General features: G+C 45.1%; 2 protein-coding genes across 6 annotated transcripts in view; one reads left to right on the top strand and one right to left on the bottom strand.

The window, feature by feature from the left end:
• Nucleotides 1-1,790, bottom strand: part of FHIP1B (FHF complex subunit HOOK interacting protein 1B) — a 32,677-nt gene extending 30,887 nt beyond the window's left edge. For all 3 annotated transcript variants that reach the window (XM_024795005.2, XM_011752953.2, XM_011752966.2), the window contains exon 1: nt 1,647-1,790. The gene's annotated coding sequence lies outside the window, so the exon portion shown is untranslated. The remainder of the gene's footprint in view (nt 1-1,646) is intronic.
• Nucleotides 1,791-1,895: 105 nt separating this feature from the next.
• On the top strand, nt 1,896-12,908 carry LOC105488678 (cyclic nucleotide gated channel subunit alpha 4). Of its 3 annotated transcripts, XM_011752971.2 has the most exons (7): nt 1,907-1,960; nt 6,226-6,345; nt 6,461-6,562; nt 6,765-6,871; nt 7,148-7,793; nt 8,517-8,866; nt 11,023-12,908. In XM_011752971.2, the coding sequence occupies exons 2-7, from the start codon at nt 6,284-6,286 to the stop codon at nt 11,481-11,483; spliced, it is 1,728 nt and encodes a 575-aa protein (XP_011751273.2). In that variant the 5' UTR covers nt 1,907-1,960; nt 6,226-6,283; the 3' UTR covers nt 11,484-12,908. The 3 variants fall into 3 exon arrangements, with proteins under 3 accessions (XP_070931294.1, XP_011751273.2, XP_070931293.1); XM_071075193.1 differs by lacking the exon at nt 6,226-6,345 and having other exon boundaries at nt 1,896-1,960; XM_071075192.1 differs by lacking the exon at nt 1,907-1,960 and having other exon boundaries at nt 2,438-6,345.
• Nucleotides 12,909-25,337: the final 12,429 nt, after the last annotated feature.

Raw genomic sequence — 25,337 nt, 5'->3', positions numbered from 1 at the left:
AAAGAGCACTTCAACACCAAAAGAATATGAATGATAATCTCTGATAATAAATTTATCTTATAACTAACCATGCTGTCTTTGTTTCTCTCCCTCCATCTTGGATAGATGATAATTTTATCATGTACAGGGTCCTTGGTCCAGTGTTTAGGAATCACTACTCTAAACTCTGAACTATAAGTTCTGACTGTCTGGGCAAGTTGCCAAGTGTTCTACCAATATGGAGGCCTGTTTGTCCTCCAGAAAGAAGCAATGAGAATATACCACAGGACAGAGGAGTCGGCTCTGAAGCTGACTCTGGAAAATAATGGGGACTGAGGCTGTCTAATTCTCGGTGAATGGTTTCGCCCTGTCCAATGTAGAGTTAAGGAAAGACTTAACTCTTCCTGAGTGTGGAAAGAATCAGGATGTCCCAACCCCATGACAGACTAGCAGTAGAGAGGAAAATTTAGTAGTATGAAAGCGGCCGTTATCACTGAATGCCAACACAACTTTCCAGAATTTCATGTGCATTTGGGTTGGTGGGGAGAAGAGGACCTAAAAGAATGCTAGTAAGATGAACCCAATTACAGGGTGTGGAGATGAAGAGATGAATTTTCAGGTGGTTGAAATGTTCAGTATCTTGAGAGTGATGATGGGTTTCACAGATGTTTACACATGTCAAAACTCATCAAACATACATTTTAAATATAATATATGCTAGCTTTTTAAAACATTCGACTGTAAGAAAGGACAGCAAGGCCACCCTGTTCGGAACCCTAAATACAGTGCTGTATAGGGCAAACCATATGACCTCCATAAAAGTAGAATTAGCAACTGAATATGGTCAGTCCAATCAAAGACCCACAGTTAAGCACAGGTAAGGAGCAGCAGTCGAATAAGGTTGTCCAGAAGGAGGTAGAGAGAAAACACAAGCTGTCACAGCGCAAAACCCTTCATGAGAGGGCCCATCTTCAACTATGCAGTCCAGAGGAGGGAGTCGAAGGAACTGAAGTTTCAGTGATTACTCTGTTGAAGACTGAGCCTCAAATATTATTTTCATTACCATAGTACTACTGCCCAACACACCTTCATTTTCTTGTCCTCCAGAATATGGAAAGTCCATGGGAGCAGAGGAGTCAGGTGCACAACACTTCCATCCAAGCTGCCCTACTTCGCCTAAACTATTGCTCTTACTGAACGTGACAGTCCATCGAGGGAGGCCTCAGAATCAACCTCTCACCTTTATCCAAGTCTCACAGCCCTAATTCCCTCCATCCATGCCCCGCCTTTAACTCCCTCACCAATTTGCCGCCACCCCGCAGGCTCCCAGCTGCGCCTTTGACTCTCCCTCTCCTCGCGCAGGCCTTACCCCCTCACACTAGTCCCAGAGTATCCTTCAACTCAGCCCTCAGTGGCCCCAGCCTTAGTAAACCGCGTTCAGGAGTCCCTTCAACTTGGCACCTCCGAAAGCAGCCAGCCTCTCACAGCCCCTCATTTGTCCACTCACCTGTAAGCTCTCATCTTCCTTCTCTTAGCCACTCACACCCGGACCCTCACCACCTGCCAACACCTCACAACCAGTACAGTAACCAAACCCGGTACTGTCTTTTCCCAGTCTCTCATCCTCCCAAGCGCCTGCCTCTCCAGGCCCTCTGGCCCATGCGTACTGTTCACTCACGGAACGCGGAACCTGGCCGGGCCCGCTTGTTGCGGCAGTGTTAGGTGAGTTCAGACCGCCGCCATCGCTTCTCAGGCGCACCAACGGCGCCCCGCCCCACGCCACACGCAGTCCGCGCCCCCGCGCACCACACGTAACCGCCCGGCGACGCACGACTGGGCAATGGCGTGCCAGCTCATTGGCTGAGCCCGACCAAACCCGAGCAAGGACGCTTGTTTCCTGGCAACGGCTGAACGCAGGGGCGGGATCGCCGACGGCTATCCGAGGGAGGAGCACCGCCTCTCCTCTTGGTTCCGCCCCTTCGTACGTAAATCCCGCCCCTCAGAGGGACTCCGGCGTGTCATAGGGGAAGGCCTCAGGGAAGGTGGAGGCCCGCAGAGCGGAGGCGGAGCCCGGGAAGGAAAGGTCGAACCAGAGGGCAGAAGGCGGGACCTAAGGAGAGACGCGACTTTTACAGGCAGGGAAAGATCAGAAGAGCGGGGCTTGAGAGAGATGGAGCCGGAAGAAAGACGAGAAAGGGGTGGGGCCACGGATTCCGGGCGACGCGTGGAGTGGAAGAGTGGGCATGAGGGGCGTGGCTGTCACGAAAAGACAGGAGGAATCATTAGGTGGGCCCGGCCTGCGGAAAAGCGAGTCCTGGAGAGGGCTGACTGCGGGCATTCTAGTTCATTTTGCTGCCTCGTCGTGCATAGCTTGGTCTCTAGTACCCCAGCGGTGACTGCCCCTGGCTCGCCCAACACCTTTGTGCTGTGCTGCTCCGTGACCCCTTGAGCACTTAGTCAAGGAACACGGAATAAGTACCTGCATGCCCAGCTGGATTCCAGATCAGTTAGAACCGGTCTCTGCTCTCCGGGACCTCAGAGAATTGCAACGTAGTGTAATAAGTGCATTACTACGGGGGCCATCTAGAAGCAGCACTTAGCATGATTTGTATGTATAGAGGATGAGAGGAAGGTATGGTGAAGGAGCTTAAAGATTTCCAGGAGGAGATGGTGTCTAAGCCGAGTCTTGGGAAACAAGCAAGAGTAAGATAAACTAAAATAGAAAAATAGAAGTTTCAGATAAAGTATGTAGTTTTAAAAGTATTTCACCGGCTGGGCGCATTGGCTCACGCCTGTAATCCCAGCACTTTGGGAGGCCGAGGCTGGCGGATCACGAGGTCAAGAGTTCGAGACCAGCCTGACCAACATAGTGAAACCCCGTCTATACTAAAAATACAAAAGTTAGCTGGGCGTAGTGACGTGCTCCTGTAATTCCAGCTACTTGGGAGGCTGGGGCAGGAGAATCGCTTGAACCTGGGAAATCGCTTGAACCTGGGAGGCGGAGGTTGCAGTGAGCCGATATGGCACCACTGCATTCCAGCCTGGGCAACAGGGTGAGACTCCGTCTCCAAAAAAAAAAAAAAAAAAAAAAAAAAAAGTATTTTGCCAATGTTAAATACCTGGTTTTTATCATTGTGCTATAGTTATATAAGATCATAACGTTAGGGGAACATGGATAAGGAATTTATAAGAACCCTGTATTATTTTTACAACTTTTCTGTAAGCCTAAAATTAGTTCAAATAAAAAGTATTTAAAAAGAAATCGAAGTTTCAGACCAAAGGATCAACATATACCAGAGAAAGGAAGAATGGACAGCATGTGGGAGGTGCTATAAGAACTGCAGTCAGTATAGTGTGTCTGGAGCCTAGGCAACATGTGAGGAAACATTGTGAGATGAGGCTGAAGACATGGACTGGAGAACTTTATAAACCATGTTAAGGAATTTAGATTTTATTTTTGGGATGATAGCTATAAAGAATTTTATACATAGATTGATAGTGAGGGGGACTTTGCAGAAGGCCAAACAAGCTGATAAGGCCCAAACTAGAGTAGCAGAAATGCAGAGAAGTGGACATGTGGACTTCTAGAAGGTAGATCACCATGGTTTGATTATTGGGTGGATAGAAAAGGAAAATAAGAGGAAGAATTAAAAACTAATGCTTAGTTTACATAAATTCAAAAACAGGTAAAACTAAACTGTGATATTAGAATTCAGGTAGTGATTACTCTTGGAAAAACATTGACTGAAAGGGGCAGAGTGGGGCTCCTGAGGCACTGGTGATACTCTGTTTCTTGACCTGAGTGCTTGGTTATATGGGTGTGTTCACTTTGTGAAAATGTATTAAGCTGTACACTTAAGGATTATACACCTTTCTCTGTGTTTGTTTGTTCTGGTTACTATGCTCTGTGACAAACCAACCCAAACTTAGTGTCATAAAAACAATAGCCATTTTACTATGTGCACAAATTCTGGGAATTTGGACAAGATGCAACAGGAATGGCTTGTCTCTATTCCATGATATCTGGGGCCTTATCTGTAAAGCTTGAACATCTAGGGGTGATTTGAGGCTGGTGACTGGAAGCATCTGGAGGCTTCTTCAGTCACACATCTAATTCCTGGGCTGGGATAACGAAAAAGCGAAAGTCAGTGGGGAAACTGTCAAACAGAACTTCTCACAATATGATGGGTAGGTTCCAAGAGGGAACATCCTGAGAGGGAGCTACCAGACAAGAAGCATTCCAAGAGAACCAGAGGGAAGCTGCATGGCCTTTTATGATCTGGCCTTAGAAGTCATACAACATCACTCCTGCTATACTCTATTGGTTGAAACTATCACAAGGGATTGGTGTCGAAGAATTTGTGAACATTTTTTTTTAACTGCCACAATGTTATACAGTAATAATAATAAATGCTGTCATAGGTTTTTTGCTGAAAGGGCATAGATAGGAATTCTAGAAGAAAAAGTGGAGGAAGATAATGAGCTCAGTTATAGACTCAATGGGTTGAAGGTGACTGCGGGATATCCAAGTAGGAACATCCAGTGAGCAGTTAGTCATATAGAAAACCGCAGCTCAGGGAGAGTTCTCGGGAGCCACTGTATGGGAAAGCAAGTCTGTGGGTGACTGACATCAACCAGACAGCGTTAGGAGGATGGCAAAAGTGGAAAGCCTAGAACAGAATCCAAGAAAAAAAAAACACCGTCATAGAAGGAATAGACAGAGGAGCTTATGAAAGACACTAAAAATAAACAGAAAACTAAGACATTATGGCATCACAAAGGATTTTATTCATTTTGTTGCATTATTTTGAATATTGTCTTTTTATTTTAACAAGCGTAATACTTTTCAAAAAGAAATTAAGAAGCCATGGGAAAAGAGAGTTTTACAAAAATTAATTAGGGACCACAGGTTTTTCTTCTAAGAAACACTCCAAAAACACAAACCTGATTTTATCACTGAACTGTGCAAAACTCTTCACAGGTTCTCTGTTGCCATTAGGTAAAATCCAAGCTTTATAACATGGCTGACAGAACTCTTCCTGAGCTGGCCTCTGTCTATCATTCAACCTCATCTCTCACCGCTACCCGCTAGGCCATCTTAAAAAAGCCAATTGATGTTTGCCCAGTCACCCATGCTTTTTGATATCTCTATGCCTTTGCCCACTTTGTGCACTCTGCCTCTAGTGCTCTTCACCCTCCCATCTCTGTACCCAACTCCTATTCATCCTGTAGAACCCAGGCTCTGTAGGGACACTTCATGGATACTATAATAACCTTCTGTGTATCCACCTAACAGAGTACTCATCAGTAGCCTGGCAATGACTGCTGCTGTTTAATTACCTAATGTGTAATTACCTGCTGGCTTGACTATTTCACCTAGCAGACTGTGAGCTTCTGGAGAGGTGAGAGTGTGTCTTATTCATCTCCAATTCCTAGTACTTAGCACAATATTGGCCTGGCACACAGAACACCTGCCTATGGGTGTTATGATTTTGACTTGTTGACTGAGAAAGATGATAGCAGTGAAAGGAACATCAGGTTGAGGGAGAACTTATAGTGTTTGTTCTGATGTAGGAGATATTTAAGCAGGTTCACAAAAAGAGAAAAGTTGAAAGATTAGGGACCATAAAACATATGGAGTAGTTGGTAGGATGAGGTACTAGAAGTAACAAGAAGGAAATGAACACAAAAGAACCATAGGATGGCCCCATCGCACTATCTATGATAGTGGTGTGATGGGGGAAGATGTAGGTGGAGGTAGATATGGGTGGGATGTAGGTTACAAAAATAGAGCTCACTTCTCATGTGAGAGACATCTCTTTGTCCCTGGAGAATAGTTTAGCACCTGACGTAGATGAGCCATTCAGTTATAATTGTTAAATAAATAAATAGTGAGGCCCAAACAGAGAATGTACAAAGATAAAACAGAGTGTTTGATCCTACACTAAAACTCAGGTCTTCTGACCCAGAGGACACCTATGTAGCTCAGTTGCTGTGGAAAGAGGGGAGGAGGAAAACAGAGACAAGACCCAGGCTTCCCTCTGAGGCATGCACCCCCACCTTCTCCAGGGATCTTATTAGAGGTGTTTAGCTGGGCAGGCAGAGTGCTAGAGCTAGACCGTCTCCACCCCTTCAGTAGCGCTAGCTCTGGCAGTGTTGCTAAGAGCCTCAAAGACAAAGAAGTCACAGCAGGAGCCCAAGGGCAGCCTCCTTCAGGCAGTCAGACACTAGCCCCCAACTCCCAAGTCCCCTACAGGCAGAGAGGGTGTGAATATCTCACACCCCAGCACCAGACCACAGAACTATGAGCCAGGACACCAAAGTGAAGACAACAGAGTCCAGTCCCTCAGCCCCATCCAAGAACAGGTGAGAAGTCCTGGTCCCTTGTGTGGGATCTCTCCTCATTCCTCTTGGTACCCCAGTCACAACTACAACTTTGAATACCTGGTGAATAAATGAAGCAAGACTTTCCTTCTTACAGGAAGTCGCTGCCTGTCCTGGACCCATCTGGGGATTACTACTACTGGTGGCTGAACACAATGGTCTTCCCAGTCATGTATAACCTCATCATCCTCGTGTGCAGGTGTGGCAGGGGTGCTAAGGGAGGGGCTGGAAGCCAAAAAGAGGACTAAAGAGAGGCCAAGGAGAAGGGCAGACCCTTGGTGGGGCAGGGAGGAGGAGCAACTTCCATGGGAGGGTCTGAGACAGAGGGTTGAGGGCCTTAGGGAGACGCCTCACACACAGAGGGTGCCCTTAATCCGATCATGATTAACCCTGCCCTGCAGAGCCTGCTTCCCGGACTTGCAGCACGGTTATCTGGTGGCCTGGTTGGTGCTGGACTACACGAGTGACCTGCTGTACCTACTAGACATTGTGGTGCGCTTCCACACAGGTCAGTGAGCTTCTAGGAATGACCGTTTGTTCCACCTTCCCTTCCTAAAGATAGCCACTTAAGAAGTAACAAGAAAGGCACCCCCCGCCATGCTAGCACCTTCGCGTGCCTCCAGGCCTGAGAATATCCCAATGCTCACCCCAGAAACCCCAGAGCAGAGTTATACCCGGCTCCACCCTGTCCTTCAGACAGTCTCCCTGCCCTGCCCTGGGCAGCTCATGCCCAGTCCAAGCTTGACTACAGCAGGTCCCCTTCCTACCCGCCACCTCTCCCCAGGATTCTTGGAACAGGGCATCCTGGTGGTGGACAAGGGTAGGATCTCGAGTCGCTACGTTCGCACCTGGAGTTTCTTGTTGGACCTGGCTTCCCTGATGCCCACAGACGTGGTCTACGTGCGGCTGGGCCCGCACACACCCACCCTGAGGCTGAACCGCTTTCTCCGCGCACCCCGCCTCTTCGAGGCCTTCGACCGCACAGAGACCCGCACAGCTTACCCAAATGCCTTTCGCATTGCCAAACTGATGCTTTACATTTTCGTCGTCATCCATTGGAACAGCTGCCTATACTTTGCCCTATCCCGGTATCTGGGCTTCGGGCGTGACACATGGGTGTACCCGGGCCCCGCGCAGCCTGGCTTTGAGCGCCTGCGGCGCCAGTACCTCTACAGCTTTTACTTCTCCACGCTAATCCTGACTACAGTGGGCGATACACCGCCGCCAGCCCGGGAGGAGGAGTACTTCTTCATGGTGGGCGACTTCCTGCTGGCCGTCATGGGTTTCGCCACCATCATGGGTAGCATGAGTTCTGTCATCTACAACATGAACACTGCAGATGCAGCTTTCTACCCAGATCATGCGCTGGTGAAGAAGTACATGAAGCTGCAGCACGTCAACCACAAGCTGGAACGGCGAGTTATTGACTGGTGAGAAGGCGGGGTTCCCGACCAGGACAGGGACCAGTGTACGTGATGGAACCTGAGGGAGGTGACTGGGTACTTAGTGCCTAGTGAGCCAGGCAAGGTAATCAAAATGTAGCATTCAGCTGTGGGTTTGCTGGGTGGGGCTTGGAAAGAGGAAACTTCTTTCAACTGAGGGAATCAGGACTTGGGAGAGGGGGTGGGTAAGAGACTGAAAGGGAGAGGAGCTCATACCCAAAAAAGGATAATATGGAGAGCATGGAATGGGAACTGCCACTGCCTGGTAGGGCTCAGAAGGCTCTGGAAGGAGTGGGTGAAGAAAGGCAATCCCCCTGAGAATGGTCAGCAACAAGATCATTGACTACGTATGGTGATCCATACTGTGGACTGAACAAAAGGAAGTGTCACAAAGTTGGGGAAGGAGAGCAGAGGGTCTCCAGAGAGGAGGGGGACCTTGGTGGCTGAGGTAGCTAAGGGTAGGGGTGGAACAAGACATCACTGATTGGTGAGTAGGGTAGAGCCTGACAGGAGGAGGTGAAGGGTTATGCAAAGTGGTAGAGGTGTCTATGCCCTGGAAAACAGATGATGCAACTGTCAGGTACTCCCACGACCCCTGTTAGATCTCAGTATGGTGAGATTCTTCGCTGGAGCTGAGCTGAGCCCTGATGGAAGGGGTGGAGGCAGACATACAAAGGGCTGGTAAGGAAATGGCACTGTCCTTACTCTCAGGTATCAGCACCTGCAGATCAACAAGAAGATAACCAATGAGGTAGCCATCTTACAGCACTTGCCTGAGCGGCTGCGGGCAGAAGTGGCTGTGTCTGTGCACCTAACTATTCTGAGCCAGGTGCAGATCTTTCAGAACTGTGAAGCCAGCCTGCTGGAGGAGCTGGTGCTGAAGCTGCAGCCCCAGACCTACTCACCAGGCGAATATGTATGCCGCAAAGGGGACATTGGCCGAGAGATGTACATCATCCGAGAGGGTCAACTGGCCGTGGTGGCAGATGATGGTATCACACAGTATGCTGTGCTCGGTGCAGGACTCTACTTTGGGGAGATCAGCATCATCAACATCAAAGGTGGGTATCCCAGTATTTGTTCCAGGGACGAGGACAGGGTGGGGGGAGGGGGGAACAACAGAGCCCAGTGCTGGGACCAGATAGTACTTCAGGCCTAAACTTCTGATTGAGGAAACCTGGCCCTTCTCTGAGTCACTAGATGGCTCAGGAGAAAACCAACACATAGAGGATCCATTCCCTGAGAAGCTGAGCCAAGACCAGTGAACAGGGTGGGTTCGTGGAAGAGAGAGTAGACTTGCTCTGTGGATATTCACCTGAAGCACCAATAGACTAGTGGACAGTGATAAAGATAATAATAATAATAACAGCTAATATTTATTACCTGCTTACTGCATGCCCTGTTCTAAGTGCTTCACATGATATAAACTCGTTAAATTCCTGCAACAGTTCTATAAGATAAGTACTATTCTTATCCCAATTTTAAAGATAAGGAAATCAAACTCAGTGAAGTTGGGTGATTTGCCCAAGGTTTCACAGGTATACACATGTGGGATGAGTGGAAAGAACAACCTTTTTACAGACAAGTGGAAAGAGAAAGGTAGAAGAGAAGAAGTTCCCATTTACTGACCATCACCTTTGGCCAAGCCAGGTACTACCTACTGGCTTACTTTTTCCTCTCATCAGCCCTGTGCAGTAGGAATTGTTATGCCTAATCATAGGTATTAGGCATGAGGTCGTGCAAGCAGGAAATCCTACAAATGGGGTGAGCACACTGTCACAGACTGAGAGGCTGGATGTGCTCTGGCTCTCTCAGCATGAGAATTCTACTCAGGGATTCTGAAAGCCTCACATCTGTCCTCCAATGATCCCCTCAGGCTCCACATCCTGTATGTGGTAAGATGCTGTCTGTTTGACTTTGGACAAGTCATTTCCCTATTTAGGCCTCAGTTTAATCACCTATCCAATGAGGATAATAATAAAAACCCAGAGTTACCTGTGAGAATAAACGAGCTATGTGAGTGAGACATCCAGTGCAATGCTTGGCATACAGCAAGTGTTCAACAAATAGTAGCTCCCTTTCCCTTGTCCAAGGTCCTTCTAGCTCTAAGACTTTGCAATAATCAGCCTCACCTATCTCCCCACCCATTCTCCACCAACATCTTTCTAAACTGCAGAGGATATCACACAGCTCCCTGCTTAAAATATTTCAATAGTTTCCTACTGCCCTCAGCATAAGGCCTGAACTTCATGTCATGGCTTATGAGACCCAGCGTGACCTAGATCTCCCCTCTCTCTACCGTCCCCACACTCTGCACTTCTCCCACTCTGAGCTGCTTACTATTTTATGCATCCAACTGACTCTTTTCTACCCACTTCCCTCTGTTCCTGCTCCTCCTTCTGGCTAGATTGCCCTACCCCGACTTGTCCTCCTCCCCCTAGTTACTTCCTATTCAGTTCAGGTGTATTAGACTGTTCTTGCATTTCTGTAAAGAAATATCTGAAACTGGATAATTTATAAAGAAAAGAGGTTTAATTGACTCACAGTTCTGCAGGATTTACAGGAAGCATGGTGCTGACATTTGCTCAGTTTCTAGGGAGGCTTCAAGAAGCTTATAATTGTGGCAGAAGGCAAAGGGAGAGCAGGCATGTCACATGGTGAGAGCAGGAGCAAGGGTTGGTGGAGGTGCCACACTTTCAAACAACCAAAACAACCAGATCTCGTGACTCACTATCTCAAGGATAGCATCAAGCCATGAAGGATCTGCCCCCATAATCCAATCACCTCCCACCAGGTCCCACCTCCAACATTGGGGATTACATTTCACATGAGATTTGGGCAGGGACAAATATTCAAATTATATCTTAGGACATCCCTTCCTCCAGACTTCCCTAAATTCCTTGCCTTATAGTTTGGTAGGGGTTCTTTGCCTGCCTTTCCACAACACCTGATGAATTTGTCTGCACTGCACCAGCCATACTGTTATGCAACTATTCCAATATAAGTGTATCTCCTCTAGACTGAATTATTTGAGGCAGGTCACTGATACCCACCCAGCACAGAGCCTGGTCCCCAGTATTTTACTAAATGAAAGAATTAATGAGGCAGAAGGAGAGGCTCAGAAGCACAAATATGGAGGTGAAGGCCCTGGTTCAGGAGTGAAATGCCACCTTCTCACCCTCCTGCTAACTATCCTCCATCTGCCCATGGGCCACAGGGAATATGTCTGGGAACCGCCGCACAGCCAACATCAAGAGCATAGGTTATTCAGACCTATTCTGCCTGAGCAAGGAGGACCTGCGGGAGGTGCTGAGCGAGTATCCACAGGCACAGACCGTCATGGAAGGGAAGGGACGTGAGATCCTGCTGAAAATGAACAAGTTGGACGTGAATGCTGAGGCAGCTGAGATCGCCCTGCAGGAGGCCACAGAGTCCCGGCTACGAGGCCTAGACCAGCAGCTGGATGATCTACAGACGAAGTTTGCTCGCCTCCTGGCTGAGCTGGAGTCCAGCGCACTTAAGATTGCTTACCGTGTTGAGCGGCTGGAGTGGCAGACTCGAGAGTGGCCGATGCCTGAGGACCTGGCTGAGGCTGATGATGAGGGTGAGCCTGGGGAGGGAACTTCCAAAGATGAAGAGGGCAGGGCCACGCAGGAGGGACCCCCAGGTCCAGAGTGACCCCATACCTATCCCCAGGATTCCCACCTCCTAGTGAATCCAGTTGTAGTAAAGCCTAATTGCTGCAACTCTGTCATCCTGTCTGTGGGATCACAGACACAGGAGCAAATTGGTCTGTAGATGCCCAGTTAGAGACATAGGAGTATAGTGTACATTCAGCCCCCACTTACCAATACACACACACACACAGTTGCTCATAGACCTGTTGGCCCCAAGACTGTGCATTCCATCTAAAATGCTCTGGAATTTCCATTCTCAGAGCACACAGCACACATGCTTTCTCACAAGCACTGATGTATCTTACACCTACATAATATATACACATTCAGTCATGCACCTCCTAAACACACATATGCTGGCAGTCATACACCAATAGACACAGATGCCCTTCACAGGTGTGCACACACTTGTGAAAACACAAAAGCACACCCTGGGCCCTCTAGGTCTAAGATGTCTTTTGAATGTTTCCCATATGGGCGATTCACAAGTATACCCTGAAAGTTGCACTTCAATAAAGAATTTACCTCCTCCCTAAGCATTTATGGGGCTGGAAAGAAAAGGCACAGTCAATGGTGGGCCGGGATGGATTCTGTCTGAATTCTGAACTCTGAAGCCTGAATTCTGAGTCTCAGAGGTGATGAGCATGAACTGTGTAGTATCTAGTGGGTTAGAGTCAGAGGTGAGGTACCTTAAGAATAGAGAATCAATATTCAGCCTAGGCAAAGCAGGCTCTTACATCACACTGCTGTAACAGTGCCCATGCACACTGGCCTTTGCATCCCACACCAGAGCATATGTTCTCGATTTATAAGCTCTGAGAGGTTTCATCTAGTTAAATGGGCCAGAGCAGATACTTCTTCTTTTTCTTCCCTCTGGCCAGCCCTGGAGCCTAGATCCGGGGCTTCCCTGTGTTCAGGGCTGATTCCAAGAGAAGAATAGTTCCATTCTCCCAACAGAAAGAGGGTGAATAGTTCCAACAGGACCATTCACCTGGCCCAGCCATACCATGACAGTTGTTGGAACTGGTGTTGGTGCTGGTGGAAATCCAGCCCTTCTTCTTTGCACAGTATTCCAAAACATAGGGGAGAGTAGAGACTAGGTTCAGTGGAATATTACGGTCAGAGGCAATTAGAGAGGAGGGTGTTGGGAATTTTGGAGTTGACTCTGGTATACTTGGAAGGAGGTCTGTACTTGGGGCAGGAAAGGTATCATAGGGTCTATGGGGAGGAGTCTGAAGTCACATCTGAACCAGATTCACCCTGAGTCACCATTGCAGCTCCTCCAGGGCCTGGCCAGTCTTGAGGTGTGAGCTGTGCCAGGTGGTAGTTTAAAATATATCCAGGATTTAACCTATAGATATAACTGAGTGATGTATCTGTACTCTCAGGAGAGATTATGAGGTAATCACCTTTAAATCATATTAAAATAAAATCAAAAATAAAATATATATATTAAAATATATAGTTTTTTGTGATATGTCTTCTGCACGAAATATAAGATCCACAAGGCCAACACTGGGTTTTTCTTGTTCATCTCTGTGTCCCCAGGGATGTGCCTGATACCTAGTAAGTACCCAGATATATGTTTGGTAAGAAGAGAGAGTTGAAGCAGACAGAGGATAAATGTTGGAGGAAGATGTGTGTCAATTTCTTGAGAGGTTTTTCTGTCATCTCTGCCCTCCTATCGTCTTGAACTAGAATGGATGGGTACATCGTAAAGGCCATTTGGGTGGCATCTGATGGATTTAAGGAGTTGAGAACAAGTTTTTCACTGACATATTACAATGTGCACACCTGTGCCCAGTGAAGGCTCTCTTAGAACAGTTGGCCTTTGCCATGCCATCTAATTCTGGTCTATAGCACTAGCAGGGGGATAACTGGTTATCTGGCATTTTGTGGTGGCGGAAACAAAACTCTCAAAGGGCCAGCTATCCGTTTTGCTTGGCCTCTGCTATTCCAGGATGAGGAGATCAGAATCTTCATGGTGGAGCCACCGTATCATAAGACACCTTGAATAGCATCAGTTGCTTTCTGAGGTCCTCTAGTTGTGGAATTGGTTTTTTCACCCTGTTGAAGACAGTATTTGGGCAATTTGGGACAGGCTGAGTAGAATTAGGTCAGGATGTACAGAAGTGAACACAATTTTAAGTTCCTGGAATAACCAAGAAATAAAATAAATTCTTTTAGTCCAAAGAATATTAACTAATGTGTATCAAGCACTAGGCTATACACTTATAAATGTGGCCAAAAATTTTATTAAAATTTTCATTTGGATTTTGTTGATTTTATCCCTCCTCCCATCATAAGAAAGGACCTAAATCTTTGTCCCTTAAAAGTTAAAGCTTTTTGAATTACAGGATCAGAAGCAGAAATTAACAGAAACTTTTTGCCAGAGATTTTGTGGGGGTCTTGGGGTTTTCTTTGTTTTGTTTTGTTTTTGAGATAGGTCTCACTCTGTTGCTCAGGCTGTAGTGCAGTGGTGCCATCTTGGCTCATTGCAACCTCTACCTCCCTGGCTCAAGCAATCCTCCCACGACAGCCTCCCAAGTGGCTGGGACCACAGGTGTGCAACACCACGCCTGATTAATTTTTGTATTTTTTGCAGAGATAGCGTTTTGCCATGTTGCCCAGGCTGGTCTCAAACTCCTGGACTCAAGAGATCTGCCTGACTCTGCTTCTCAAAGTGCTGGGATTAGAGGTGTGGGCCACCACGCTCAGCCAAGATTTTGTTTTTGAAAAATAGGGCTCCTAGGATTTCACAAATGATGTAGTTAGAGGTAAATTGTACCCAGTTGTCTGTGAGAGCTTAAGAAGAGTTTAAGAAGCAGAAGTTTCTTCTGCGGAGGGGAGATTCCCTAAGACAAGGGAAAGGAATGAGATTCTTTTGTTGTTGTTGTTGTTGTTGTTGTTGTTTTGTGTTTCTGTGGGGTTTTTTGTTTGTTTGTTTTGTGTGTGTGTGCACGTTGGTTTTTTTTTTTTTTTCTGCTGCTATAACATATTACCACAAATTTAGCAGCTTAAAACAGTACCCATTTATTCTCACAGTTCTGTAAGTTAGAAATACAAGCACAGTGTCAGTCAACTAGACCTCTGTTCGGGGCCTCCCAATGCTGAAATCAAGGTTTCAGTTGGACTAGGCTGTTACCTGGAGACTGTAGGGAAGAATCTGCCTCCAAGTTCATTCAAGTTGTTAGCAGAATTCCATTGACTGTAGGACAAAGATCTCTGATTCCTTGACACATGGCCCCTTCATCTTCAAGTCAACAAAGGCATATTAAATCTTCCTCATTCTTCAAATCTCTCATTTCCCCCTTCTACTACCAGGCTGAGAAAGATCTCTCCTTTTTAGGGTTCATCCGATTAGAGTAGGTTCACCTATATAATCCAGAATAATCTCCGTATTTTAAGATCAACTGATTATTAACTAACTTAATTACATTCTCAATGTCCCTTTTCCATAATCCTGGGAATAACATCAGAGGGCAAAATAATAGAAGTCAGAATTCCACCACAGGATTTCTAAGGAAAAAAGCAGCCTAGACTCCATTTTCTATGAGGGCCCAAAATAGGGAACACTAAGAGTTGAGTCTTTGGAAATAACTGGAGAATGATCACTATGCCAGAACAGGTACTGGAGACTCAGAGCAGCACCCCCTAGAAGTGTGCAGGCTTGAACAAGGCACATACCAGCATTACCCTAGAAGTGTGCAAGCTTGAACAAGGCACATACCAGCATTATCAGCATGCTCCAAAGACCAGAGGCCCTGCCCCAGATGTTCTGTTCAACATAAAAGCCCCAGAGACTTTTGTAAGGCCCTAAATTGGGAAAGAGAGTGGGAAGAAAGCCCAAAACACAACTGAGATTAAATCTCCCATATAGTGAAAACAATATGAAGATTCCTTAAAGAACTGAAAGTGGAACTATCGTTTGATCCAGCAATCTCACTACTGGGTATCTACCCAAAGGAAAATAAGTCATTATATGAAAAAGACACATGCACACACATGTTTGTAGCAGCACAATTCACAATTGCAAAGATATGGAACCGACCTAGATGCCCATCAACCAATAAGTGGATAAAGAAAATGTGGTATGTAAGGCCAGGCAAGGTGGCTTACGGCTGTAATCCCAACTCTTTGGGAGGTGGAGGTGGACAGATTACTTGAGACCAGGAGTGTGAGACCAGCTTGGCCAACATGGTGAAACCCCATCTCTACTAAAAATAAAAAAAAAATAGCTGGGCATGGTGGCACACCTGTAATCCAAGATACTCAGGAGGCTGAGGTAAGAGAAGAGCTTGAACCTGGGAGGTGGAGGTTGCAGTGAGCCAAGATCACACCACTGCACTCCAGCCTGGGCGACAGAGGGAGACTCTGTCAAAAAAAAAAAAACCCAGAGAGAGAGAGAGAGAGAGAAAGAGAGAGAGAAAGAAAGAAAGAAAGAAAGAAAGAAAGAAAGAAAGAAAGAAAGAAAGAAAGAAAGAAAGAAAGAAAGAAAGAAAGAAAGAAGAGAAAGAAAGAAAGAAAGAAAGAAAGAAAGAAAGAAAGAAAGAAAGAAAGAAAGAAAGAAAGAAAGAAAGACATAAAGAAAGAAAGAAAGACATAAAGAAAGAAAGAAAATGTGGTATGTATACACTATGGAAGATTACTCAGCCATAAAAAGGAATGAAATAATGTCTTTGGCAGCTTGGATGGAGCTGAAGACCATTATTCTAAATGAAATGACTCAGGAATAGAAAACTAAATATTGCGTGTTCTCACAAGTGGAAGCTAAACTATGAGGATGCATAAAAGTGATATAATCAATTTTGGGGACTCAAGGGGAAGGTTGGGAGGGGGTAAGGGATAAAAGACTGTATGTCGGATACAGTGTACACTGCTCAGGTGACGAGTGCACTAAAATCTCAGAAATCACCACTAAGGAACTTAACCATGTAACCAAAAACCTCTTGTACCCCCAAAACTATTGAAATTAAATGATAGGTAGGCAGATAGATAGATAGATAGATAGATAGATAGATAGATAGATAGATAGATCGATCTTTCATAAAGTAAGTATTTAAAAGTTTGGATGAGAATTATCTGATTTAGAAAATCAAATGTCTAATTTTTTACACACTATTGTGGAATAATTCACAAACTGCTCTACATGTATTATCTGATTTGGTTCTTAAAACAGTGTGAGGAAATTTAAATTATTATATTAATACTATGATGATGATGATGATGCTCATCTTTCCAGATCAGGAATCTGAAGCCCACAGAGCCACTAAAGATATTAGATCTGATTTATTGAGAAGTTTCTTTATGCCAGATCCTGGGTTAAGTGCATTGTCTCAATCCTTACAACTGTATGAGAAAGATGTCATTGCTACCCCATTTTGAAATTAGGAAAGCAAGATTCTGGGATTAGATAACTTGCCCAATATCACAGGGTCCCTAAGTCACAAGGAATGAAGCCCAGGTCTGTCATATTGTTTCTTTTAGCGAAATAAGGAAAGGAATCACCTGATTTGAGGCCAGGGCCAAGCGAGCTCTTCCCTGCTTGAGAATGACTGTCAGGGGTAGTAACTGCAGTAACCAGGGGGAAGAAGCCAGCTGTGCCAGGGAAAGCTTGTGAGTCACTGGCAAGGCTGCCTGCCAGCAAAGATAAAGGACCATCAGCTACTCTGGATAAGAGCTCCCAATTCCAGCCGCAGGGTCTGCACAAAATACAGCTGTGAGAGGAGGGCAGGAGTTGGAGAGTCACTGCTAGATTTCTATAGAGGTGTCAAGACTGTTCTAGGACCTTCCTTCTGAGAGCCCCAGTGCTTCAGGCTTAGCTCTGTTCCCTCCTACAGGACCTGGGGCCTCATTTACTTCTTTCCTTGGGTCATGACCCTTAGGAAACCCCAGTCTGGCTAAGATTTGGGATGTAGACTCCTCCTTGGTGTTCCCAGTTAGCTACACTCCCACAGAATCTTCTTAGACCCACCACACCCCACCCTTTCTTTCTTGGGGTTTGGCTGCTAGCCTCATAAGACAGATGGAAATAAAGTATCAAGCTTGGGAGGAAATCAGATTCCTAGGGAAAGGGGCCTTTCAATCCAGTGGAGTGTTTACTCCTGGTGCAAACACTAGGAGTCAGAAGCAGGAGGCAGGGTGAGAGGATTCTAGTTTGGGCTAAGCTGGAGTTTGGCTTGAGGCTAGGATCAGAGGATGTGGTCAAGCTGGGTTAGAGCTGGGATCAGAGCCATGACCCAAGTCAGGGCAAATGTTAGGCTGGCCTTAAAGTACAACATATAGAAAACAGCATGCATTAGGTGCCAACCAGACTTGTATTTTAGTTCTGAAACATCACTTCCTAGCTGGGGGACTCTCAGCCTCTTCCTCAAAATCTTTCAGGGTTGTTTAGAGAAATGCTGAAGATTTAAAAATCTAAACAAGATAATGAATGTAAACTGCCTACTAGTGCCTAGAAGGTGATAATTTCATAATAATTAACAGTAGCTATGGCTATTACTCGTGTCCCTCTAGCAGTTACTGTGTCTTTGAGGGCCCTGGGCACAGGTTGTCCTGCTCTATTTGTTCCAGGCATCTGGCAGGGCCTCCAGGTTACGCAGGCAATACCAGGTCTGGCCAGCAGAGAGCAGAAGGCACTTCCTCCTTCCTTCCTTCCAGCTCCCTCCCAGATTTTAGGATTGCAATGCCTTGAAAACCTTGGAGAATTTCTCAGGGAGAAATGGAATCTTAGGGACAGGCAACAATGTTGGGGAATTATGATCTCAACTGCTCTTGTTTAAGCTTTTGTCACAATGACTGAAATATACCAGTGGTAATGCTGAGAGATGTTACTGAAGAGGATGTACTAATCAGAGCCTAAAGCAGCCCTGTCGCAGGCAGCACCACTGAATGAGTGACTGGGAACATTCAGACTGCCCTCCCCACAGACTGAAAAGTCTTTGTGCTTCTCACTACTAGCTCACATGAACCCTCTCTGTGTCTGTCTCCACCTTTTCAGTTCCCATACCTTGGCCTGTTGTCCTCAGCCTTTTCTTCACCAGTATGTCCAACAGACAGGGTCCCAGAGGCTATTAGCTTATATGCGTTCATGGAAGCCTTCTCTCAGAATGATCTTCTGTTGGCTCTTTTAACCTTTGAGTGAGGCCCTGACCTGGGAGATCTAGGCCTCTCTTGGCCTACCCGTGAGGGTCTACATCTGAAGTCAAGTAAGTATCCAGCCAGAGTCAGCCCCTGAATGGGTGCCTCTGCTCTTCCCCAACACAAGCCCCAAGCATCTGAAAGGCCAGTCCTTGTCCTGGTTTCTTTTGTCTGCTCAATAGCCCTGCCTGCTCTGGCTGTAGCCCATCTGCCTTCTCAGCTGGCTCCCTCTGTTTAATCATCCCAAGAGAAGGGCCTCCTGCATGAGCAGGGAATGTGTGGGCAGGAGCTCAGCACAGAAGAAAGTCTGCACATCATAGAAATGCAGAGAACAGAAGGCCTTGAAAGATATGAGGAGAAGGTGGCCTAATCAGACACAGAGGGAGGGCTGAGCCAATGGAGAAAAGGGCAAGCTGGGCACCCCAAAGACTGAACTGTAGCTGATTTCTCTCCTAGCACCAGACCCTAGCTGTACGTGTGTGCGTCAGAACCAGGAGTGCTGGAGGCAGAGCCTATTACATGACCCTCACACTACTGGGAACGTAAACACTGGGTTTCCTGGTTAAAAGCACTGATATTTTGTGGACCTTGCAAGCTACCTAAAATAAGCAGTACCTTATAAAGCAGCTTATCTGGCACTGTGCATGAGGCACTATGTTCTGCTCTCTTCAGTTGTTTCCCATGAATATTTACTGAAGTTTTATTTAAATGTTCCCCTCTTATCTCAGTTATGATATAGAGTATTCAAAGAAGGATCATGTGCCCACATTTGGGCCAATGGGGCAGTACCATGGGAGATTGAGACTTCCCAAAAGGGAAAGTAAATTGTTCTAGCTACAAGAGTCAAGCTAGGTGGCCCAAAATCCCCCTCTAAAAAACCAAAACCAAAACTAAAACCAAATAACGAACAACCTGGTCAGGTGAAGGCTTGAGTTAGAAAGACAGAGTCCCTCAGGACTGAGCCCAAGCCTACTTCAGGACCTCTTGCATGTGCTTCCTTGACCTCTTAGTTTTCTGACTTGTTCCTGGACAAGGGTCCAAGTCTCTTTCATATGGCTTTGCCCATATTGGCTTTGCCCATATTGGCTTTGCAATTCCCTCCTTACTCTGATCTAAAGCATCCCTATTTTCCTGCCCTGAGATATCTCATTCTCTCCAAAATGCTGGCTTATCTCTAGCAAAGGAAGTATAGATGTAATTTCATGATTTCGAGAAATGAGTTCTACCCTTTTAGCACTGCATTTTCATTCCTTTCCCCTCCATCCTCTGTCCCCCCTCCCTTCTTCACTATAGCTATTTCTTGTTTTTTATTTTCCCTTTTACAAAACATCTTGAAATCAATCTACACATGCCATCTCCTAGCCCTCACCTTCCATACCCATCTGCATTTACTTAGAGGGGAGAATATGAGCAAGATACAAAGATAATGAAAACATGGCATCCATAAGGAAAATATAAGATATTTGAGGCTCCTCAAGCCAAGTATGACCATCCAGCTAGAGCCAGTGTTTGGGTGTAAGAGTAAAGAAAAGATAGAAAGTAAGTAATGACAGTAATATGGCGAGAAGTCTGAGAAACTGTTGGAGAAAGGGGCATGTATTAGTCAGCTCAGGCTGCCAAAACAAGACACCACAGACTAGATGACTTAAACAACAGAAATTATTTTCTCACAGTTCTAGAGCCTAGAAAACCTAGATCAAGGTACCAACACATTCAATTTCTGGTGAGGGCCGCCTACAGACAGCATCCTCACATGGTCTTTCCTCTGTGTGTGGCTTGCAGGGGGAAGGGGTGGGAGGGGATGAGGGAAATGGTGGATGGGAAGATATCTGGTATCTCTTCCCCGTCTTGTAATGACAACAGTTCTAGCCCCACCTTTATAACCTTATTTAACTTTAATTACCTCTTTAAAGGCCCTATCTCCAAATGCAGTAACAAGGGCAGGAGCCAGACCCTTGGAATATAATTTTTTCTTCTCCACGTCCAGCTGAGATTTTATGACTCATTATTTCACACTTGTCCCTTTATTTTGCCATTCCGTTCATCTGGTAAAATTCCAACTTTGGATGAACTGAACCATAAACATTCTCCTTGCTTGCGTCCAACCAGCCGAGCTCTGCTGAGAAGTTGATCCCACTAGAAATTCGTAGTCATCAACCCTTAAGTGAGCCCTCAGTATTTTCCTATTATCTCACTACATTCCTCAGGTCTCCTTTCCCTTCTCCCATTATATATTGTTTTCTTAAACCATCTTGACTACTAAAAATTTTCATCACACACACACACATGCACACACGGGCACACGCACACACACACACACACACACACACACACACCACTCTCTGATAACCAGATCTCCAACTTCATAGCAAAAATAAAAACTATCAGACAGCAGCTCCCTACCAAACCTACAAACAACTGTCTTGTTAAGATGTAGGTTAGGTTGCCATGACGGTAGAGAAAAAAATTGTAAGAACTTAAGACTGTAGTTTCTTTTTCATGCAGAAGAACCAGGGATGATAAAATGGATTGAGAGTATAGGAGACCCAGACTCCTTCCATTTTGTCATTCTGCCATCCCTAATATGTTACCCTTACTACAGGATTGAAGGTGGCTTGCTTTCCTATTTACATTCCTATTGCCCTCCCATAGGGGCAGAGAGGAAGAGAAGGTCCATTTCTCTCCTTTAAGGCCTTGATGTGGAAGCTGCATATATCACTTCTACCTACAGATACTACCTAGTCATAATGTGCATTTTTTGCACCTCCTACATCTAGGAAATGTAGCTGTTATTTTGTTGGCCATAGCTTATTTTCATGTATAATCATCTACTAATTTCCTCTTACAGTTGAGTCTCTACTGTAATCAAAAGCTAGGATCCTCCACTTCCACTCTGGATTGCATACATCCCTGACTCCTCAGGAACCTTGCATTATTAATTAACCATTCTCTCTCTCCTATATCTTCAGTCTTTTTATATATTGGAGTAATTCCATCTGCCAAAAAAAAAAGAAAGAGAAAGAAAGAGAGAGAGAGAGAAAGAGAAAGAAAGAAAGTTAGTTCAAGTCCTCCCATCTTAAAAAAAAAAAATCTTTCATTTGACATCCTCCTGCAGCTCTATCCCCTTTCCTTAATAACTACATTTCTTAAAAACTTACCTAAAGTCATTTACTCCCCTTCCTCCCATCACATTCAGTTTTCAGGACACCTACCCTGCCTTCTGCCTCAACAACCTCACTAAAATGGCTCTAAGGTTGCCAAAGATCTCCAGGTCACTAATTTTGGACCACTTTTCTCATTCCTCATTTTGCTTACCCAGGAGCAGCATTTGAATGAGTTCACCAGTTTCTTTTTGCACCTCTTCTCTTTTAGCTTTTATGATGCTTCACTCTCTGGGTTTCCTCCTGTCCCTCTGTCTACTCTTTCTTGATGTATTTTGCAGGCTCATCTTTCTCTATCCAGTCTTTAAATAATGACCTCTAAAAGTCTGACTTGATACTTCACTTGTTCTTATTCTACACACTCTAATTCTGTGGTTTGCATTACTTCCTATACAATCTGTATATTTAGCTTCCTAATGGAATTCTACTTAGATATCTAATAGACATCTGAAACTTAATATGTCCAAAACAGAACAGATTTAATGGTGGGAGTTTCTCTCTGCTAGTTACTATTTTCTCTATGAAGTTGGAGTCTAGGTTCAGAGTGAATAATGCTGTGTGTGTGTGTGTGTGTGTGTGTGTGTGTGTGTGTGTGTGTGTCAGGGTGGGAGAAGAAATCAGAGATTTTATGAGACAAGAAAATTTGAAAACAATATTGTGTAAAATGAGAGAAAGAAGGTAATCAGAGAAATCTGGTAAGACATCTACTCATTCTAAGCAGCACAGTATGAACAACTGAATTCTGATTTCCAAAATCCCTGACTTTGAATTCTGGCTCTTTCACCTAGTAGCTTTCTGGCTTTGGGCAGGTTACTTAAACTCTCTCTAAGCCACAGTTTTTTCATCTAAAATATTAATCAACAATATTGGACCTAAATTCATGGTTCTTCATGAGGATTAAATGTGCTTAAAGGTAATGTGCCTTGAACATAGTAGGTGATCATCAAATAGTTTATATTGAGTTACCAAAACCTTATTCATTTTTTATCTCATCCTTCTTTCTTACCCTCCACATGCAAATTATCTTTAAATTCTGTTTCTACCTCCTAAATAGTTCTTAGATCAATCTTTTCCACTACGTCCATGACTTTAGGTTAAGCCACTACCATCTCTCACCCAAATTACTGTCATGGACTCCCAGTTGGTCCCACCTTTTAAGTTGCTCTCCACACTAGCTCCACTGCAATCTTTCCAAATCTTTCTAAATCTTAACAAATTTCCAATGCTCCCAGTTCTTCCTTGCATGGCTTGCAAGAATCTGCATTTGCTGCCTCATTAGATAAAAGGTGTATGATTTGTCTATTGCTGTTGTAATAAATTACCATGAATGTAGTGGCTAAAAACAACACCCATTTATTAGCTCACAGATCTATTGGCCAGAGGTCTACACAGTGTGGCTGGGTTCTCTGCTCAGGGTATCAAAAATCAAGGTTTCAGCCAGACTGAATTCTCTTCTACAGACTCGGGGGAGGATTCAGGTCTCTGTTCTTTTGCTGGCTGTCAGCTAGAGACTGCTGTCAACTAGAGGCCACTCTCAGGATTTGCCCTGTGCCCTCCTTAACCCTCAGGCCAGAAAACAGCCACCTGCATTCCTTGCCCATTATCCGTCTTCAAGTTATCAACAGTGTGTTGAATTCCTCTCATTCTTCCAATCTCTTTGATTTCCTCTTCTGCTACTAGCCAGAAAAAAGAACCCTTGGCTTTTAAAGAACTCATGTGAGTTGGTTAGGACTAGCCAGATAATCTCTCTATCTTGAGATCAACTGATTAGTAGAATTAACTCCATCTGCAAAATCCCTTTTGCCATATAACGTAATTGTGGAAGTAGTATCTCATCATATGCACAGGTCCATCCACACACAAAAGATTATATAAGGGTGAGAGTCATTGGGGGTCATCTTCTAATTCTGCCTACCCAAAGAGAGGAAGTCAGGGGAAATATCCCTGAATAATTGCAGCTTGAGCTGAGATCAGATGGATGAGTAAGTGTTAATTAGGTAAGGAAGGAAAGAAGAAGCTTCCAGAGAGCATATGGAAAAGCTATGCAACTGGAGGACATATAGCAAAAATAAAAAATAAAAAAAGAAAAAGAAAAAGAAAAGAGAAAAAAAGAGGGAGTGACCAAAAAAGGCCAGTGTGTCTACAGTGGAGAGAAAAAGAATCAGTGACTCATAGTGATTTGAAATAATGTGGCTAGAGAGGTAAGTGGGAGCCAGGCCACAGAGGCTTTCTAGATTCTGTTAAAATGTTTTCTCTATCCCAAAAGCAAAGGTCAAAAGAGTGGGGTAGTCAGATTTGTATTCTAAGCATAGTACATGGGCTAAAGATGAAGGATAGATGTAAAGAGGCATCAGTAAAATATGGTGGCCCACTTAGGAAGCTAGGAGTGTGGTTCGAGAGTAGGGTAATATCAGTGGACATATAAGCAGACAGATTCAAAGAACACTCAGTAGCTAAAATGAACAGGACTTTGTGATTGATTCAATATGGGAGGGATGTAGTTATGTTCCCCAGGAAGCAGACTCTCAAACAAAGATTACTGTGGAGGATGTTTACTAAGGAGTACTCTTGGAGTTAACACCTGTGCAAGAGAGAGGATGAAAATAGGATTGGGCAAAAGGAGAAGCTGAGCAGTAATTCAGACCCAGCAAAGACCTCAGTCAACCCTATGAAGAGCTCTGGGGATGTGAGCATCTTTCAGAGTTGTCCACCACTGGGTTGAGGGGACTAAACTTTTATACCTCTGCGCTGATTGGTCATTGGATATAGAATGCCCAAGAAAGGGAGCATAACCTTGGATGAGCTGGCTTTCTTCTGCTTAGGCAACTCCTGAAGGGTTCTGACAGCTGAGGGCCATCTTTTAGCAGCACTCTCTGCAACTGGAAAATAAATCCTTCATTTTTGAAGAGAGTTCTGGGCTTTGCATCACAGCATCCAGCACAGGGGTGAAGGATCATAGGGGAGTAAGGCATCAATAATAATTCCTAAATTTCTGATATGTACATCCCGATGGGTGCACTTAACGACCGTATATTACAATCATTGGCTTACTTGGGAAAATCCCCACTAGAGTAGGTGCTACTCAGGGGCAAACTATATTGGACAACTAATGCACACCCCTAGAACTGGCATAGTTTGCTAATTAAGTGAATGTTCATCTACTTCTATTTTCACTCCCCTCTCCCTTATGTCCTTTGCTCCCTTCCCTCCTCATCGTACTGCCATCCAATGTGGGAAAACTTGAGCAGGTTATCTGAGGCCTCACCTGCGCTGGAGTTGAACAAATAGGAAATCAAGCTCGTCTGGTCCAGGCTCTCTGATGGGCAAGACAGGCAGTGCCAGGAGGAAGGGAAGGAGGGGCAGTTGACGACATCTCAGGCATAAACTGTCTTTCAACTCTCTCTCAATGCTTCAGCCCCTATAAACTCAGAGCTGGCTGAACCAGGTCCTCTCCAAAAGATTGATTGGATAAAGGCCTGCTGAATCCCCCATAAAGCCAGACTCCATTCTCTAATTTGCTCTTCCACTGATGCCCGCCCCCCACCTCTTACAGC

The sequence above is a fragment of the Macaca nemestrina genome, chromosome 12 (assembly GCF_043159975.1).
Source record: "Macaca nemestrina isolate mMacNem1 chromosome 12, mMacNem.hap1, whole genome shotgun sequence".
In the NCBI taxonomy this organism is placed as follows: domain Eukaryota; kingdom Metazoa; phylum Chordata; class Mammalia; order Primates; family Cercopithecidae; genus Macaca; species Macaca nemestrina.
The sequence above is the reverse complement of the archived record's forward strand: the minus strand, read 5'-3'. Positions and strand labels throughout refer to the sequence as shown.

Coding starts and splice junctions, on each gene's coding strand:
- LOC105488678 (XM_011752971.2), top strand. CDS start 6,284: ATGAGCCAGGACACCAAAGTGAAGACAACAGAGTCCAGTCCCTCAGCC. Junction 7,794..8,516: donor GAACGGCGAGTTATTGACTG/GTGAGAAGGCGG, acceptor CCTTACTCTCAG/GTATCAGCACCTGCAGATCA. Junction 8,867..11,022: donor CAGCATCATCAACATCAAAG/GTGGGTATCCCA, acceptor CATGGGCCACAG/GGAATATGTCTGGGAACCGC.